Source organism: Microtus pennsylvanicus, chromosome 7, assembly GCF_037038515.1.
Source record: "Microtus pennsylvanicus isolate mMicPen1 chromosome 7, mMicPen1.hap1, whole genome shotgun sequence".
NCBI lineage: Eukaryota > Metazoa > Chordata > Mammalia > Rodentia > Cricetidae > Microtus > Microtus pennsylvanicus.
In genome coordinates this window covers 50,487,848-50,508,248 of record NC_134585.1, presented here as the reverse complement: position 1 = coordinate 50,508,248, position 20,401 = coordinate 50,487,848, and the positions used below count along the sequence as shown (strand labels likewise).

General features: G+C 47.1%; 1 protein-coding gene across 1 annotated transcript in view; it reads right to left on the bottom strand.

Annotated features, from left to right (window-relative positions):
* Nucleotides 1-627: 627 nt before the first annotated feature.
* The window catches only part of Tnfrsf21 (TNF receptor superfamily member 21), a 65,820-nt gene continuing 46,046 nt past the window's right edge, over nt 628-20,401 (bottom strand). Inside the window, exons 5-6 of the mRNA XM_075980662.1 lie at nt 3,074-3,302; nt 628-2,027 (exon numbers count right to left, since the gene is read on the bottom strand). Coding sequence (XP_075836777.1) covers nt 1,798-2,027; nt 3,074-3,302 — 459 coding nt within the window. The 3' untranslated portion in view covers nt 628-1,797. The remainder of the gene's footprint in view (nt 2,028-3,073; nt 3,303-20,401) is intronic.

Sequence of the window (20,401 nt, the reverse complement as noted above, 5' to 3'; positions counted from 1 at the left end):
AAAGTTGCTAACGTTTGATCATTGGAATTTTGCAGATGAGGGGCTCCAAGCTAAGGGGAACTTGCAGTGAGCATGAGATATCCCACCAACACGAGACTCCACCTGCCCCACTGCTGAGAAAGCTCTCTGGAGTTCAGTAAGGATAGGGAGGCTTTGGTCAGGAGCCTGTGTATGTGTGCCGATCGCCCCGCAAGTAGCAAATTACCTGGAGGAAAGAGAAGCCTACAATTTGCCGGGCGGTGGTGGCGCATGCCTTAACCCCAGCACACAGGAGGCAGACGCAGGCAGAAGATCTCTGTGAGTCTGAGGCCATCCTGGTCTACAAGAGCTAGTTCCAGGACAGCTAGGGCTGTTACACAGAGAAACCCTGTCTCGAAAGACAAACAAAAAAGCCTAAGGTTTAACTTGAAAGACTGGGAAAGTTTTGGCAGTTCTCGCCAGAGCCCTGTGCTCTGAACCTTCGGGTACCTCTCCAAAAAGGGCTTTTACTAATTTGCATGATTTATGTATTAGACATGGTTTACATATTAGAACACACGTCTTCTCCCAAGAGATGAACAGGGGTTAGAACTTGAGCATAGAGGCAAGGGGGAAAGTTAAGTAGTAAATACACTCGAATCACTCAAGTAACAAACACCTAATATTTATTAATAAATTAGTATACTTGAAGGCATTTTTCTGATATCAGTTCCTCACCGCTAAGCCCGCCCACACAAAGGCAGCCGGCCCCAGCTCTGCAGCAGAGCCCCACAGCTGAGTGTCAGCGGGCAGGTGGGTAAGGGAGAGCACAGGTGCAAATATATCAGACAAGAGTTCTTACAGCTGCGGCCATTCTTAATTAAAGTGGTTGAATGACGACAAAACCCAGCCAGGCCTTGAGGGCAAGCTGGATCTATTGACTATGTGTATTTAAAAAAAAAAAAAATCTTTCAAAGCAAAGCCGGGCAAAAGCTGCCACTGGCACGCAAGGTTGACTTCCCAAGGTGCAGCGGAGCTGGCCCTAAGGATGAAGATCAAGTTCTTTGGTGGCCCGGGTGACAAGCCACGGAAACAGCAGGTCCTCAGGAAGCGAGGACTTCGGTCTCCAGCCCAAAGCATATCAGCGTTAAGAGGAGCGCAAGTTACCAAGCAGTGTACGGTGTCCAGACGAAAACCATACAATCAGCGATAGAGAGTGTGGTCAAGTTTCAGCCATGAATATGAACTCTACGACAAGACATGAGAAAGATAACTCGGAGTCTAACTGCATTACAGTAATCAACAGGGTCTTAAATACCCTCGGTCCTTAAGAACACTTGTAAAAGACAAACAGTAAGAAAAAGAGGGGGAAAAAAAACCAAGCAAACCAGAAAAAGTAGGCGTGGATGCTGAGACACTTATATCTGCTTATAGAAGTCACAGGATGCCATTGTGTTTTTAAGGAGTTAAGAGTCTCAGAACCCAGCATGTGGAAAAAGTCACACTGCTTTTACCTTAAGTTTTTAAAGTGCGCAGAACAGTTCTGAAAATATGTAAGAAGGCAAAAAATGGAGAATATGTGGAATTAAAAAAAAAACTTTAGTGGTGGGCATTTCCCAACAGTTATACATCAAAAAGGCTTTATCAATTCACTTTCAAGGAGAGGAAAAAAAGAAGAAAGAAAAGAAAAATCCCCAAACCCCAAACTCAAGCACCAGCCATATACTCAGTTAGACACATACATACGCGCGCGCGCGCACACACCAGAACACAAAAGTCGGAAAGGAAAGGAAGCCCCCCTGGAGCAGGTCGGTTTCCAGAATGCGGTGCCCCCGTGTTCTACAGCAGGTCAGGAAGATGGCTGTACACAGAGTCCAGGAGGGTCTGGCTAGCTTCTTGGCTCTTGACCCCGATGATCTCGAAGAGCCTGTCCAGTTTGTCCTCGGCCTGGGGGATCTCTTCAATCACCCGCAGCTCCTCGGGATTCAGGATGTGGAGCATGTCGTCAAAGATGGGCTGCAAGTCACAGGGGTCCAGGCGGACCTGCCGCAACACTGTGTCTTTCTTTTCTGCAGGGGGGGGAGAGAAAGACGGATGAGGGCAGCGGTAGATGCCTGCAGTCTGAGACACTAGTAGCTTCCCTCCAGCGTGACTGAGTGGCCTTCTGATACATTTTAAACAACCTAAGTTTCTTTTTCTGCACAGCGCATAAGGACAGCAAACAGGACTCTCAGGGGTCTGGTGACCCGAGTCTGTAATCCCAGCACTTGGGAGGCTGAGGCAGGAAGAGGAGTTCAAGAACATCCTCCAGCCTAAGCCACAAGAGTCCCTGTCTCACAAAACAAAAACACCGACAGAAAAAGACCTGCTTAACAGAAATGAGTCAAAGACCTGTTTGAATGGATGCTTTAAGAAACAAACAAAAAACTGTTTTTATTTTAAATCTCTCCAGGCTCCTTGAGTAGATTCCTACTGTGTTACTGAAGTGACATCTGCCAAGTCTTTAGGTCTTCTGAAACCCAAGAGAAGTGCTGACGAGCTTGTGGAGGAAGTCCAAAGCCGGTGTACTCTGTTTCTGTCTCTTTACAACTACACTGTGAAACTTAAAAAACGACAAAAAAGCTCAACAGTGGTGGCACATGCCTTTAATCCCAGCACTCCGGAGGTAGAGGCAGGCGGAGCTCTGAGTTCGAGGCCAGCCTGGTCTACAGAGTGAGTTCCAGGGCAGCCAGGGGCTACACAGAGAAGCCCTGCCTCGGAAAACAACAAAACCTACATCCGACTCCCCAGATGGGTAATGCCTTCAGTCCTGAGACTAGCAAGTGTGGTAGATAATTTTTAAAAACCACCTACACTGCATTTTATCCGATGTCCCTTGAAGCAGGCATTGGATAGCACGCTGAGAACAGAAGGTGACAGTATGTGTCAGAGCTGGCACGGGGACAGAGTTGTAAAGAAAGACTTTCTAAACGTGTCCATGTTAACCAGTGGTATGGCTTCCTTGAGGCCACTTTTATCTTGGAGGGCCCCTGAACTAGTCATTCGATTGGCTCAGCTGCAGCTAGACTGTGGAAGTGGCCAGAGAGAAGACCCCAGGCCTCCCAGATGCTGGTACCTTTGGTAATAAAGGAGCCGTTCCTGCTCAGGGCGGAAGAGCCACTGGATGTGGAGTCGCAGCGCAGAAGGGGCTCCGACTCGTCCACGAAGAAGCCCTTGTTCTTGTCTAGAGGGGAGGGTTCCACTGTCAGGAGGGTGGAGTTCTCCAGCTTCACGTTAGGACTGGGGATGGGGCTTGGGCTCAGTGGACTGGGGCTCATGGGGAGGGCCAGTTTGTCAGTTTCCAACTGCGGGAAGAAAAGAAAAGAATTCTATTATACATCAAAATTATATAGGAATAAAATTAAAGTAAACCCTACTCCCTTCACATGTTTTGGTGCTTCTATTTCTTTGTACACTCTTGATTTGTTGTTACATTGTTGGTAAACACATACACATTTTTAGACAGCGTCTACTATGCAGCCCAAACTGACTTTGAGCTCATCGACTCACCTGCCTCTGCCTCCTGAGTGCTGGGAATAAAGGTGTGTGCCACCACACCGTGCCCCCAACTCATTCTTAAACCTTTTCAGAGGACACGTGAAGCCATGTGTGGCGACAGGCCAAGTCTGGATTTGAGGATAGCCTGGGCTACCAAGAGTCTATCTTAAAGCAAAACAAAGCACATGTGAGCAGACAATATTAAAAGTGAGGAGACCCGTAAGGTGATGTGTGCCTGCAACCCCAGCTGCTCTGGAGACGGCAAGTGTGGTGCCAACCCGGGCTACACAGCAAGGTACCGCTCTAGAAAGATAAATGCAAACACTAAGGGGGCATTTGTATGCATTGTTTCCATTATTGTATTGATGTGACAACGTACTCTGACCAAAGCAACTTGAGGGAGAAAGTGTTTATATCCCAGTTCACAGCTCAAGGTACAGTCCACCTCGCTGGGGGCATCAAGGCTGCAGGGAGCTGGTCATGCGGCATCCAAAGTCAAGAAGCAGAGAACAATGAATGCAGGAATTCTAGTGCTCCCTTTCCTTATGCAATCCAGGAGCCTGCCTTGGGAATGGCCCTGCCTACAAATCAGACGGGTCTTTAGGCGGTGCATGGTGGTTCTGCCTAGCACTGTGGAAGGCTGAGGCAGAACGGCACCTGTAGGTGTGGGGCTAGCCTGGTGGGTTTCAGGGTGCCCTGTGTGATGGTGGTCCTGTCTCCTTTAAAAGGAAGAAAGGAAGGAAGAGAGGGAGGGAGGGAGGGATAGAGGGAGGGAAGGATAGAGGAAGGGAGGGAGGGAGGGAGGGATAGAGGGAGGGAAGGATAGAGGAAGGGAGGGAGGGAGGGAGGGAAACAAAATGATGGGTCTTTTCACATCTGTCAACACGGACACGTGCAGGAATGGCCACACTCAAACCAAGTTGTTACCTCAAGGGCATGGAGCTGCACACAGGTAAGAAAAGACTCAGTCTAACCCAAACTCTAAGAACCAGAAAGAGTCCTAGATCTTACCCAGATGTTTCCCTCTGTCAAAATTGGTCTTCTCTGGTGGATACCTTATAACAAAATTAATGCAATATCCCGAAGAGGTAGAAACTTCACCCTGGAAATGTGAATTATCTTCCTTATTTTTATATTGTATGTATATGTGTGTAAGAAGGAGGGAGTAGCTTTAGGGAGGCAAGAAGCCAGGAACCTGGATTGCGGTAAGGAATGACCACAGCTTATACCAGAAACATGCAGTGGGCGTGGAGGTGGCGCTTGCTTTATGGGTGAAGAGACCAAAGCCCAGGGAGAACACAGTTACCCCAAGGAAAGCCAGTGTTCATTTCAAGTCTATTTTCCCTCTTCTCTTTTAAGAAATGCTTTAGAACTCCATCAGGCACTTACGGCTCCCCTAGCCTATTGACTTTATGCTCTTATCAGCTTTCCTGGTATAAAGGTTATTACTTATTGTCAAGTTGATAAACCTAGGATCACCTAGCAGATGATCCTCTGGGAATGTTGGTGAGGGTGTCTGGAGACTGGGTTAACTGAGGTGAAAGCCTCATCTTAAGTGCAGCAACTATTCCCTGGCTGGGAGAAGGAGAACGTGGCGCTGGAGATGGCTCAGCAGCTAAGAACACTTGCTGCCCTTGCAGAAGACCAGAGTTCAGTTCCCAGCATTCACAAATGCTTAAAATCCCAGCTCCAGCGGACCCAGTGCCCTCTTCTGGTCTTCACAGGGACCCTCACACATGTGGCATACACACAGACAAACACGAGCATAAATTAAAATGAAATAAGTAGTTCTTTAAGGAAGAAGGGAGCTGAGTGTCAGCAGCCATTTCTCTGTTGCCTGACTGTAGAGGCAGGGGAACCGACTGTCTCAAGTTCCTGGTGCCATGCCTGGACTGAACTATAAATTAACATAAACTTTCCTAAATTGCTTCTCATTGGGTATCTGTCCACGGCAATGAGGAAAACACACACACACACACACACACACACACACACACACACACACACACCAATATACCCAGCTCGGACGACTGTCCAGGAAGTAGAGGAGCAGTCACACATGACAGTGTTCAGGGATGACATTCCCAAAGCTGTGGAAGACCACTCTGGAAACATCTGTCACTCTCTCAAGCCCTTCAAGTGAGATGCTGTCAAGTTCTCCAGACAAAAGACTGACTCTGATTTCAGATTAGACTTATGTAAGACATGAAGCCAACATGCCTGCCTCTTTTACAACTCTTAATCACTGAGGGTCTGCAAAGGCCGCCAGTTTCTGCACACTCCTGACAGCCTAACGGGATGTTCCCCTAAACCACCCCCCAGAGCTGACTGTGCTTCCAGAACTGGCCATCATACATCTCTAGAGGGCCCTGCTGATGCCCAGATAAGAGTTATGCATAGGCGTTGAGGTTTAATTCAACAAGCCCTGGCGTAGGGCGCTGTTCCCTGAAAATGCAGGCAGTCACTCATTCACGCCAATATCCTTCTTTGTGTCCCCAACTGACAAAGAGCATTTGTCTGCATTCTGGTTCTCAGGGACATTACACTGGTTGACACAGCCCTTCAATATAGCACACTGTTCTTACTTAGAAAGAAAAAGAGAAGAGAAAGAAAGCATTTCCCACCCACAAATGCGCACCAATGGAAAAGTCCACCCACCTATTTCCTGCACCCACTTAAAACTTTCAATCTTTATTTTCCCAACAGCTTTGCTTCCAGTTGGAAAGCGAAGCAGCAGACTTCCAGCGTAATTGCACAAGGTGCTGAGCTGACTGGTGCCACCGTAATTACCTCCAGCCAGGTGACTACGAAGGTGCCCCAGGGAATGGCCTGCATCACCCACCACGCTGGAGCTACCTAGTGAGAATGGCTGAGAATAGCAAGAGCCAGAGACCACGTGCCCAGCATCCTTCTCAAAACTCCTCTCTCTGGCTTTGGGTGGCTGGCTGCATTTGGAATCCAGCTGCAGGTTCCTTGCATTTTTCCTGTAAGTTCATAGAAACACCTTTCCCTTTTTTTTAACCAATAGTAACCAGCTCCCAAAGCTGCTTTGCAAGCCTGTATTAGGTATTGCGTTTCCTGGCGTGTCTCTAACCAACAAACTGGATTGTCGGGCTCTCTGCAATGAAAAGGTCACTCACTAATTATGGAAGTTCACGACTTGGTGTTTTGAGTTTATAGCAATAAAGAGCATCAATATTAACGTGGCAATATTACTGAAGAGAGAAGGCAAGTACTTTGGGGTTTTGTTTTTGTTTGCTTTTTATTAAAACACAGTCTCATATACTCCAGGCTTTATTTATTTATTTAAGATTTCTGTCTCTTCCCCGCCACCGCCTCCCATTTCCCTCCCCCTCCCCCAATCAAGTCCCCCTCCCTCGTCAGCCCAAAGAGCAATCAGGGTTCCCTGCCCTGTGGGAAGTCCAAGGACCACCCACCTCCATCCAGGTCTAGTAAGGTGAGCATCCAAACTGTCCAGGCTGGCTTCTAACTCACTATGCAGCGAGGATGACCTTGAACTCTCGATCCTCTTGCAGCTACAGTCTGGATTCTGCAGTGATGAGGACCTAGGGCTTTGTGTATATTAGACAAGGGCTCTGCCAATTAAGCCACGTTGCCAGCCAGAGAAGACATCGAAACAAGAAAGCCAGATTTCCTCAGAAGAGAGTCTCATCAGCTTTAAAAGACTATACAAAAGCTTTGTCAAAATAATCACAATAGAGTAACTTAATTTATTCCTTAAGCATCTTTGGGCTCTCCAAATTCTCTGTGGGGGCATATCCATTTTACAGTAAAAAAACAAAGCGTGTTATTTTTAAAAGCATCCCGACTGATAAGTATATTTTCCTTCTGCTGATTTGAAGCTATTGTGGCTGTGGCACCGTGTATTTTTATTGGGTTGAGAAACAGGACGGCTGGCAGCACATACAGCTCAGCCCCTCCGTACTTCCACGACAGGCCCATGGGCTCAGACACCACTATCTGACGAAGAGCACTCTGAGAACAAGAGGAAAGGACTCGGGGAAACTTGGCCAGGAAGGAAATGTATCTACCAGCTACTTGTTGCTCCTCCAGAAACACTAGAAAGCCGTGGTTCTTTTTGCTTTAACGCTGTCAGATGAGATCACTGTGACACACTGAGAGAAAGAAGGGAGAGCCAGAGAGACGGGTGGAGAGGAGAGGAGGGTAAGGGCAAAGGGGAACAAGGCTCTCCAGGAAGCCCACACCACAACAGTGCTATTGAGTGTGCTTCCAGAGGATGGTATTTTGTTTGGCCCAATGGGTCCTTGTTCCCCCTGATTAGTCTCCACACAGGTACACTAACTGCTTCCAGGGGCTTATTAACAGTGGTAGGGAGGAGAGATAAACAGCCACCCCAACCTTACAGCCAAGTCAGCCCTATAGCCCCATGGTTGTTGTGGTTTCCTCTCCGAGTATCAGGAACAAGGAAGACAAAGAGTCATCTAATCTGATTCATTACACAGTGGAGTCTGGGGCCTGAGCATCTGGGCTCTGAGGACCGTGGGGGGCCATCTAAGCAGTGGTGATGGTCTTCTTGTCTCATTCCCATTGAGTCTTTGTCAACCCTCTGATGTAGGTGATTTCATTGGTTAACAAAGAAACTGCCTTGGCCCTGATAGGTCATAAAATTAGGTAGGTGGAGTAGACAGAACAGAATGCTGGGAGGAAGTGAGGCAGATGCCATGCCTCTCTCCTCTTCAGAGCAGATGCGATGAAGCTCCAGCCCAAGATGGACGTAGGCTAGAATCTTCCTGGTAAGTCACCAGCTCGTGGTGCTACACACATTAATAGAAATGGGCCAAGCAGTGTTTATATGAATACAGTTTGTGTGTTGTTATTTCAGGTGAATCTAGCCGGTGTGGGAGCCGGGCGGCCCGCAGCTCCACACAACAACCCTCCCAGTTCTAAGCTGAAGGGCACTCTGTGTCCTCAGGTCAACTAGAAACCCGCACTGCTGTTCTGAAGGTGGGACAAGCCCTCCCCTGGCCAACTCGGAGGGTGCAGTGTTCCTCAGCTTCTGGGATGGTAAGCGTGGACACTGAAGGAAAACCCTTCCCCTCCTTACCCCTGACAAGACTGGGAGGTCCGAGTGGTCTAATTGTCCTCCCCCTGTGTCCTCTGCAGGCAGGAACAGGTGGCTGTCCTAGCCCCCTAGGCACTTTCAGCCTGCATTTCCTACTTCCCACGTTCAAATGCTCAAGGAATTAAATAAAATTAAGAAGTCTCAAAAGTCCCAGAAAACCACTGCAAGGAGACGTCCTATTGACCAGCTGTGTGGTCTTAGGAAAACCACTTCCCTCCTTAGACCCCTGCTTCCCTTTTCATTTCTGAACTAGAAAGCGTAGGTAGGTTAGGGCACCTCTAAGTTGCTTCCATCCCGACTGTCTTACACTCTGCTTGCTTTATTATTGCCATTTCGTCCTCCTAACCCTCGCCCCCCACATGACCCTTTCTCCTTTGCCACGTTATCCCCAATTAGTTCACTCAACTAAGGCTCACCAGAGTTATTGTCAGCTACTACCCAATTACGATCTCTCCCTGTGGTGGCACAATCTGTGCTCACGGAGTGAATTAAGGACTTTGATTCATTAGTGATTCCCCGGAATGAAGCATTAATCACGCAGCCTGGATGCTCCTTGTCAGCCTGTTAAAATGGTTCAACTTAACCCCTTAGCCCCCGTCATGTCCTACACGGCTATCACCACAATCTCTTCTCTACGATGTAACCACTAGCCACAGGTGTCTGGTGGCCTCTAAGGAAGCTCCTGACACACAAAAGCTGTCCTTCCCACCTAATGCCCCCTTCTCCATCTCCTGTAACAACACAAAGGGGTTTCTCAGCTTGCTTGTGGAAATAGCATTTTACATAAAGGTTTCAAGAGCATCCTTCGCTAATCCCAACTGAAACTAATTGCTATTCCATGAGTTGAACAGGTTGCCACCCAGATCCTGTAAGCAGGAGGGGACTTTAAGAAATAAGTCATACCCAGCGGGGGTATAGTTCAGTTGGTAGTATTCTCATTTAGCATGCAAGAAGTCCCTGGGCTTCATATTCAGCACCACAGAGAACTGGGCATGATGGCACATACCTGCAGTCCTAGCACTCAGAGGGTGGAGACAGGAGGGTCAGAAGTTCAGGGTCTCTAAGAGACTCCATCTTTGAAAAGAGGAGAAGTGGGGGAAGGAGGTTATTGGAAAACTGGCTCTAACGAAGTGCCAAGATGAATCTGTATAACCTGCCTATAATCCACTGCTGAGGAACAAAAGCCCACAATGCTTAGAGAAGCTGGATTCTGCCATTTCATCACCAACCATACATGAGCACAAGAAGCTGCCCTGGCCCCTGGGCAGGGTAAGGGTCGGTCAGAAGGGGCTGCCAGGGCATGGAACTCAACAGTGGTCTTACCCTGTGCCTGGACAGCTGTCCTAGAATAAAAGGATGGATGGGACATTCTGTAGACACCACACACTTTGATTGAGACCAATACTTTGCTTTCTATTTGAAAATATTCCAGACCCCGGCAGACCCACGATGAACCAGTTAAGCAAAACAAACTAAATTTCCACCAAAGGGCTATCCAAAGGGAATCACAGTCACAAATAAGTCTAAAATGACAACTATGTAGGGAGTGTGATGTTATCTCAAGCTTGTTTCCCCTGCCGTCCAGCTGCTCATATAATGAAGATGAAATTAGATTTCAGACCATCTGCAGGTCCTATGGGAATCCCAGCTTGAGCCCTGTCTTCTGTGCCAGGTCAGTGTTTTGTAATATCTGACTCCATCGAATCCACTGGTCCTTATGTTGGAGAACAAGAACGCAGACAATAAAGCAGTAAAGAAGTTAAACCCAGGGCTGGAGAGGTGGCTCAGTGGTTAGGAGCACGGACTGCTCTGGCAGAAAACTGGGGTTGGATTCCCAGGCCCCACAGGGTGACTCACAACCTTTGACGACTCCAGCTGCGTATGATTCAATACTTTCTTCTGACCCCCACAGGCACCAGACATGCATGCAGCGCACATGCTCGAACGCAGGCAAAACATGCCTACACATTAATTAAAATTTAAAAAGGAATTTAAATCTATGTGCTCCAGGGATTTCAGATAAGGGGGAGTGGTGTTAGCAGCCAGATCATAAAAATTTTTATCTGAATCTATTCCATTCCCGAGTTCACAGACTGAAGAATGCCTGCGATAATGTCGTCTTAACAGTCATTGGGGGAAGACAGAGCCATGCGTTGAAAGAGAGCAAGGAAAGGGAAGGGGAAGTGATGCAATTATATTAAAGTCTCAAAAAGCAAAGGGAATAACAAAAACCACATTGCTTTCATTGAAAGGAGGGGTAGGCTTCCTTTAAATCTTAAATGAGAGGAGACAATAATTTAGAAAAATACTTTTTGTTACTTATTTGTGTGTGTGTGTGTGTGTGTGTGTGTGTGTGTGAGGCCAGAGGGTCATCAGATCCCTTGGAGCTAGAATTACAGACAGTTGTGAGCTGCCTGTTGCTGGTGCTGGGACTCGAACTGAGGGACTCTGCAGAAGCAATACGCTCTCTGAACCACTGAACCATCCCTCCAACCTGAACAATGACTTTTAAATCCACTTTTGAAGTGTGAATTCTTGTTGGACCCAATTCAGAAATAAACCAAATTTACTGACAATTTTTTTCCAGATTAAAAAAAAAACATACATAGATGGAACTGGCATGATGTCGATTCATCCCCAAGCCTTTCGGGAAAACTTGGTCAGCTGTCTGAGACACAGAAATGGGAACATGGATTGGAAAGAGCCACATATATAGAGATAAAGCAAGTATATTGAAATAGAATTGTTGCCAAGCCTCTTATCTTCCCTTCTCTCTTCCTCTGCAGCTCAGCCCAGACCTCGGGAGACATGTGAGGAGTATATTTATTGCATGAGGAAGGAACTGAGCTGACACGTCCAGTCTAGATGACCAACTAGCAGGCGGCCAGCACAGGCCTTCTGCTGCTGCTGTCTGCTCTCCCTGGAGTCACTGAAGGTCATGGGATGGAGTAGGAACAGGAACACAAGCCGGGATGGGACTCCCTGGGAACTCTGAGGCAAAGCCACAGATGAAGCATAGATGTGTCTAACTGGAGAATCTGGGAGCCAGTGCAAGCTTGTAGCATCAGTTTGCCCACCATGGAGAGAAACTTCAGGTTAACCTGGCTAGCTCGTGCCTGAAGCCGCTGGGAAATTACCTGAAGAGACAACTCCACCCACCTTGATTAGTTGAGACCGAGGAAAATCGGCCACGATTTGGTTACAACTGAAGTCTTACTGAAGACTGCAGGTAGGCTAGCCAGTGGTAAATTGGCCATGGTAGGTCCCGACTTAAAGCCAGGGGGTTAGCAGTATTCCTTCCATGAATACTGACCATTCCTCAGAGTTAGTTTCAATAGGGACCTCAAAGATGACATTTAACTCAAAGTGTGAACGGTCAATCTTTGCCCTAAGCAAAAGAACTCTCCTTTTCCTGGGTACACAGAGGAAAAGCTGCAGGAAGCCACAAGATGTGCTTCAAAAGCTGCCAAAGCTGGTAAGAACCAGCTGGCTCCAGGAGGAGGGAGGCAGGGCCCCGCCCAGCTGCTTGGGCGGGTGTCTGCAAGCTGTCCCGACTGCAAGGGCACTGCTCGCTGTGGTGGCCCTGAGCTGACTCACTGACTAGCTTTCTCAATAAAGGAAGTGAGGATGAGAGCAAGTGGGCTTTCTGGGTTCTGAGTGGGAACCCACTCACATCTTAGGATAGTATTGCCAAGCTCAGCACCATTAGGACACTGGGAGGTTATGTTGTTAGAAATAAGGGGTTCCCCTCAGTGCAGTCTAAACAGGTCTAACCTTGAAAACACGTTGCACAAGCTTTCTTAAAAGCTTGCCTGAGGACCTGATATCCAACGGCAATCATGTTGGGGTCAGAGAGTGATGTAAAGTTGGTTCTCTCGTCCACCCTGTAGTGATGGATGGAGCGCAAGTACCCGGATGTGGCAGCGGTGCCTCTACCCTCTGAGCCACTTCAGAGGTCCTCCGTTAGGTTTTATGAGCTTGGCAGGTGAGTATTGCTTAACAAATTCATTGAGTTGTGCTGTTATAACCTCAACCACCGGTTTCCACACTAACAGCGGCCCTCTGAGATGTCAAGGTTTCAGTGGCTCTGACTCTGTCCCCATAGCGGTTAGCCAGTGTATGACCGTTTCCTGTACACTGCTCCTTGAGTCTATATGTACACAGCACCAATAAGCAGGAGCAAACAGTCTCAGCTTGCACATTTGAGGGCGGCAACCAAAGCTGACTCGCTCCTTTGATAAGTGTGTAGATGCCCACAGCTGACCTCACCTGTTTTGGCATTGGGTGGCTTCGACCCTAGCTATAGCGGGTACCACCAGCAGTGCGCATTCTAGGGTTTGCATCTGTGTGGAAGGGAAACAGTCCCGAAACCAGAAGAATGCATCGCGCCATGCCCTCCTCCTCTCTGCCAGCCTGAAGCTGGACATCAGCACACGTTTAAAGTCCTCAGTTTCCCCCTAATGCCAACTGGCTTGTCTCTGACTCTGTGCACATTCTTTTTTGAGGCCATTCATCCTGTGCCGTAGACCATCTCCTCCAGCCGTATGTGCCTCATGGATCAGGAACAGATCAGAACATCACACACTGTTCACAACTCAAAGGACGGCACACAGGCTCTCTGCCGGGTCTGGCAGTGCTCGCTGAAGCGGACGCCAAGACACCCAGGATTTCACTCTGAGGAAGACTTGAGTACATCCTCTATGTTCTCCGCCACTTTCAGGAGCACCTTGCCTACAGATGGGATTGTAAAGACACAAAGTAACCCCGCCCTCGCACGGTTGGCGATGAATTATTTTAATGAGAGGCCATTCTGCTCTTTCTGACTCACTCCTGGAGGTAAGTGGATGTCTCCCCAGGGATGAATTTTACAGGGAAATCAAAGCGATATTGTCTGTCCTTCAAGGAAAATGTTGAAATTAATGCCTGTACAGTAATCAAACCTACTTCAGATCAGATGAGATGCGATTTCCCCATGAGCTAGTGACTGGCTAGTGACATAGGGTTGTAACTGTTAGAGGACCGTCGTGAAATGCAGGATCATAGCCTGGCCAAGCTGGAAGCCATCAGTTTGTCTCCACACGTGTTTGGGCTTCAGTCATGATGGTGAAATAAGCATTAAAGAAACTCTTTTCTATAATGTTGATTCTGATTTCTTCCTGTGAGCTTTTGGAGAAGGCCAGAAAGGGTGGGGACTGAAAGGATGAAAAGTGTCATTGGTAACATAGTCTTTCGGGGATAGTGAGTCACCATCTGGGGGGAGGGGAGGGGAGTGTCGGGGTCCAGTGCTAGCCCGGAGTAAAAGGAAGATCTTCAAAAGTCCACTTTAATGTCTCCATAACAGTTTCAAAGACGATAGTCTAAACATCTGTCCCACATATTTGTCCTTCTTACAAACACGGCAGCACAGAGGGGACAGCCCGCTGGTTAGTCCTTTGTTCAGGGCGTGTCTCAGGGCCGGGCACAGTGCTCAGCACACAAGAGACACTGGATTAATGCTTACTAAATAAAGTACCTGTGTAAAAAAACCCTACCCTTCAAAGCAAAGACAACCATAAAATAATATGAATAAGTAATAAAATAAAACCAGAATAATAACTGTAATAATAAAAAGTGTGTGTGTGTAGGTACATGCGAGTGTTAGGTGTAGTGCTATTATGACTCTATTTCTGGGAGGAAGGGCTAGCTCAGTCAGTAAAATGTAATCGTGAGGACTTGAGTTTGGACTTCAGAAGTCGCATGAGAAAAGCCACAGGTGTTGGTAGAAGACAAGCCGATCCCTGAGCTCGTTGGCCAGCCAGCCTAGCTGAATTGGTGAGCTTCTGGCTCAGGGAGAGACTGTGACACACAATGAGGGTGGAGAGTGACAGAGAAAGGTCACTGACACCAACCTCTGGCCTCTAGGAAGGTGTGAATACATACGTGTGTCCTTACACAAACCACACCAAGGGCAAAGTCCATACAACACACACGGGGGAGGAAGTAGTTAAAAAAGAATCTATTGCTCTGGTTTTTCTACTCATGATCTGTACATAGGGCAAATTCAATTTCTGTATTTCGCTGGTTCTGTGAGGCACATTTTATTTTATTTTATTTTATTTATTTTTTTTTTTTTGCTTTTTCGAGACAGGGTTTCTCTGTGGTTTTGGAGCCTGTCCTGGAACTAGCTCTGTAGACCAGGCTGGTCTCGAACTCACAGAGATCCTCCTGCCTCTGCCTCCCGAGTGCTGGGATTAAAGGCGTGCGCCACCACCGTGTGAGGCACATTTTAACATCCAACAGCAGGGCTGTATCTTTCAACTACAGCTGGTGGTGTTTCTAGCTTGTTTTCAGGGGCACACCCCTAGTGCACTTTATGATCAAGCTAGAATCCAATGAAAAACAGGAACATCTGGGAACCATGACACCTACATACACTGCTCACTGAGCACAGAGGCCAAACATCTGAAATGTGATGGACGGAGTCTGAGCAAATGCTGCTCTACTTCCCCTTGTTTCCGTTATGGGCTCATTGTTCTAAAAGGAAAGAGCAGAGTCACTAAGATCCATGTCAGCACAGACTGTGCATGCACCCCTCTATTCATGTCAACACAGGACGGGGTGCAGACACCCCTCTATCCATGTCAAGCACAGGACTGTGTGCATACATCCCTCTAGTTTTGGCAAGCTTTACAAAGCTGTCTGGAAGAAACTGAGGCATGGACACAGAACTTGGCTTGCCCAAGGTCACAAAGGGAGGGAGTGTGGGAAACAAAATTCAACTCTAACCAAGAGGAAGCCCAAATTTTGGATTTATTTATTCCATTACATGTTATTCAAACTTCTAAGCCCCTGCATTTGATGTGGAGAGGACACTGGAACCTCGCCCTTTGTATTTTTCTCACTACTGACCAGTTTAAAGTTTTTGTAAAGCTTGCTATTGAGCCACAGAAAATGGGATGTAAGAAAACATGCATCCTTTGCAATGGTGATGGGATGAGACGTCCCTACTGTGAACAGGCAGATGTGACTGCCTGCTGGCAGGAAGAGAAGTCTCAGGGAGGAAGACCAAAAACAGTGTTGAGCGAAACCAGCATCCTGTTTTAAAATGAACAAGCCTGCATCAGCTTTCGTTTCGTAGCTGTGTTGGACTTAGAACGTCCTGATACTATACTCTCACACACACATTTCCGATGGAACACGTGCTCATGCCCGTGAATTGTAATTACCAGTCCTTGCACACTCATCTTCACCCTGGGGAGGGAGTACTTTGAGAGGCAGGGACCACCTTTCTTCCTCTCCTGGTATCAGGCCAGCAGCGAGTACCTGCAGCGGGAATAACTATGAAACTTTGTAGAGAACATTTTGACACGTGTTTCATTTATGGACTTGTTTGACAGGTTATTCTGTGTATCCTGGCTGAACTGGGGAACCCGGGCTGGCCTCAAACACTTGGCAATCCTCCTGTTTCAGCCTCCTGTGCTGAAACTATAGATGTGAGCCACATGTTCAGCAGAGACTTTGAGATATGGTAATAAGTAAGCCAGCCCAAAAGGCCATTACAAGTCTAAAGTCTTTTCGCTGACCTAGCTCTTCAAGCTCCGTGGCCAGCAACACAAAACATACCTGAGCGCACACCTGAGCCTGAATGTTTCAGCAATCCCTCTGGACTGTCTTCCCTTGCTACACTGGAAGTTCCCCAGAGCCCATAGTCATACCCTGTGATTCAGCAGCGTCCTTAAATGACCCTCTATGCTGTAGCTGTGACACAGCGAAGAGCAGGGCCTAGGTCCACGCAAGTCTGGCTAACAGCTTGGGTCTTAGGTCCTTAAGCCTGAAGACAATAAGTACTATTTTCTAGAAAATTAACAACAACAACAATAACAATACAACATAAAAACAAACAAACAAACAAACAAACAAATAAAAAACCAAACTCATTTGAATCTCTAAAAAGTCTACTGAAAATGTCCAGCTGGTATTTGCCTCAGCTCACGCTGGCTGAATTTCTGAAAATAGCTAGTCCCATAGATAAGGACAGCTGCATCCTGCAGCTTGGCAGCAAAAGCCAGGAGCTGTGGTCCCTCAGCAGCCAGAGCAGCAGCGTCCCAGTCCCTCCCTAGCCCTTGGATTCTCCCAGCTGCTAGAGCAAAGCCGTCCAGTGCCCAAGAGAAAGGCTACTATGTAAGACAGGGAGGGGAGGGCTGGGGGAGGCTGGGAGGGGAGGAGGGACATAGCATGTAAGCATGGCCAATCACTCTGATCCTGAGAGGGTTATTTCTTCTATGTTGTTCTACAAAGGCCGAAGGGTCCGTAAGGATAAGGAATCATTCAAGTAATAAACAATGACATCAACTGAGTTCCATGGCTGTTAAATCACAGTGTAGTCTCACCTACCTACGTCACTAGGCAAAGAGGAAGTGAGAAGACAGCCAGGCTCAATCGCCCAACACCACACCACGCTCAGCAAGCAGCTGGTCACATGTTAGATCAGCTAAACTTGCAATGCTTCTCTCACTCCTTCCTCCCTCTTTCCCTCGTCTTTATCCTCCTCTCCCTTTCCTCGCCTCTGCTGTGTTAGCCTAGGCCACGCACAAATCTGAAGGCCTCCTGCAGCAACCTGCTAAGAATCATAGGATGGTCACTACACTTCAGTTTCTGTTAGATTTATTTTTATTTTATGTGTACAATGTTTACCTTCATGTATGTATGTGTGGTGTAGGAGGTTCTTCTGTTCATGTGTTGTTTTCATTGGTTAATGAAAAGAGAAACTGCTGTGGGCCTGATAGGGTAGAACTTAGGTAGGAGGAGAAGACAGAACTGAATGCTGGGAAGAAGGGCAGAGTGGGAGATGCCATGGATCCTCTGCCTGAGATGGACGCCGGTTGGAATCTCCGGCAAGTCACTGGCACATGGCGATACACAGATTAATGGAAACGGGTTAAACTAATATGTAAGAGTTAGCCAATAAGAAGTTAGAGCTAATGGCCAAGTAGTGTTTTAATTAATACAATTTCTGTGTGGTTATTTCGGGTGCAAGCTAGACAGGCAGCCGGGACAAACAAAGGGCCCCCTCCCCCTGCAACATATGTGTATCTGGTGCCCACAGAAGCCAAGAGGCATCAGACCCTATAAAACAGGAGTTAGAGATAGTGTAAGTCTCTATGAGGGTGCTGGGAACTGAGGCTGGATCCTACAAGAGCAGCAGGGGCTGTTAAATGATGAGACATCTCTCCAGCCCCTTATTAAAAAAATATTGTTTAAAAAACAGCAACAAAAAAATGCTAAGCAATGGTGGTGCCCACCTTTAATCCAGCACTTAGGAAACAGAAGCAGGAGAATCTCTGAGTTCAAGGCCAGGCTGATCTATAGAGTGAGTTCCTAGACAGACAGGGCTATATAGAGAAATCCTGACTCAAATAAAAACCAAACCAAATCAAACATATTATTATTGTTTTAAGACAGGATCTCTCTCTATAGCACTGACAGTCCCGGACTCAATGTGTAGAACAGGCTGACCTCAAACTCAGAGATCTGCCTGCCTCTGCCTCCTAAGCTTTAGGACAGCTGGGGTTACATGGTGAGACCCAGTTTAAAAGAAAAAAGTCAAAACGAAATAATGAAAAGTGCTGGTACACAAATCATGGTATCAGAGTGTTGCAGAAGTGAGCTACTAGCCATTGCTCTCACACCTCGTCTTCTATATCCCAGAGCATGGCCAGTCAGCACCCCAGTCAGCTCTGGTAAGCAGTTTTTCAGGTGTGAAGAGTATGGCCTTGAATTCCCGTGCAAACACACAGATTTCAGCCAGGGCTTCCAGTGGAGAAAAAACCAGTCTCTACTCCACCCTCACACTTCACTGAAGGAAGGGAAGGGAATAGTAAAGAAAAGACTAGTCAACAAATATTACACTCACTCAGCCTATCTGCATTCACAAGGGGCCAAAAATAAAAGGAGGGGAAAAGAAGAAAAAATAAGGTTCAACCAGCCAATGTGATGTCATGCTTCTCTTGAGAGCCAAGAAGGGGAAAGTGTTATCTCCACACACACCTTTATTTCCTCGCGAGGGGAAGCATTCCAGGCGGCCTAGAAGCACTCTCTCTTTCAGGCAGGAACGAATAAATATTTACAGTCAGCTGCCTTTTCTAGTCCTTGGCCACTGAACCCAGGCGACTCCGCCTTGACGGACCTTCCACTTCCAGCAGCCTGGAAACCCGCTGAGCCTCCCTGCCCAAAACTATGTGACCCCAGCCTTCGGGATTTAAAAGGCCCATTATGCGTGTGAGTTGGAGCTGGTTAGGAAGAAGTTGGGAAGTCATTCCATCTAAAAAGAAATAAACATACATGGCCTACTTTCTGGCAGCCACGCCACATTCATCCCCAAAGCAAGCCACGAGCATCATGTTTTATCACAAAGAAACTGAGGCAGTGAAGGCAGTGGTGGACCGGGGGTCCTCAAACTAATCATACCAAGGAATTTAGCCCGTCACTCATCTCCACACCCCTGTTCTGACCGGAACTTTCATGGCTGTTTCCAAGAACACCAAGTACATTCTCGCTCCGTCCTCCTGGACCGCGCTCTTTGATGACACAGGTCTGTGTGAGTTACTTCTGGTCAACTGTAAGTTCCCTTGACTGCCTTACTCATCTGAGGGTCCAAAGTGCCTAGCATCATACTGTGCTCATAAACTCTCAGATAACAGAGATTTCAAGATAAAATCCACATCATCTCTTAGCTGTTCCAGGGCGATATGGAGGCTGCAGAAAAGACAGCAGAGAAGGGCCAAGGAGCAGAATACAACCCCTGACTTTGGAAGGACACGCTCATCGGGTTTTGCAGGGCAGTGTGCTTATAGCACAAAAATTCTTTTAAACATCTTTAAGATGATGATGGTGATGACGATGATGATTTTTAAAGACAGAATACCCCAGGGTGGCCTCAAACTCTCTCTATAACTAAGGATGATCTTGAACTCCTGATCCTCCTGCCGTTGTCTCTGGAGTTCGGGGATTACAGGCCTGTGTCCAGTGTGCCTGACTTATGCAGTGCTGGGGGTGGAACCCAAGACTGTTGGAACACCAGTCAATCTCTCTAGCCACTCAGCTACTTCCCAAACCCCTACAATATTGTCAATGAAAGCAAACATGAGAGAAAGATAAAAAGGATTAAAGTTTTCTGGAAAATGGCAAAAAGCACACTGTAATGTGTACATCTGTAATGTACTTTGTAGCTGAAGTATGCTATAGTCCTCATGGTATTCATTAAAAATACGGTAAGTCTTTAATCGCAGCACTCATGAGGCAGAGCTCTGAGTTCAAGGCCAGCCTGGTTTACAGAGCTAGTCTCAGGACAGCCAGGGCTATGCAGAAAAACCAGATTAAAAAAAAAAACCAACAAATATGTGTGTGTATGAATATGGTATTATACAGATATATGGTAAATGTGTGGTGTGTGTTTAAATATGGTATTATATACATATATATTAAATGTGTTATATGTGTAAATACAGTATTTTATATATATATGCACACATGTGGGTGTTAAATGTGGTGTGTGTGTTGTGTGTGTGCTCATGTAGTGTAAGATGAACAGGCTTCTTGCAGTAGGAATATGCATCTGTGCACACTGGGTGTACATGCGTGAGGAGATCAAAGGTTGACGTCTTAGTCACTCTGCACCACTAGTTTTGATGCAGGGTCTCTCGCTGAACCCACACTTCACTGATTCAGTTAGACTAGCTAGCCAGTAAGCTTCAGGAATCCCCCTGCCTCTATCCACTGCCTCTATCCACAGCTCAGGGGTTACAAGTGCACCTGGCCAGGCCT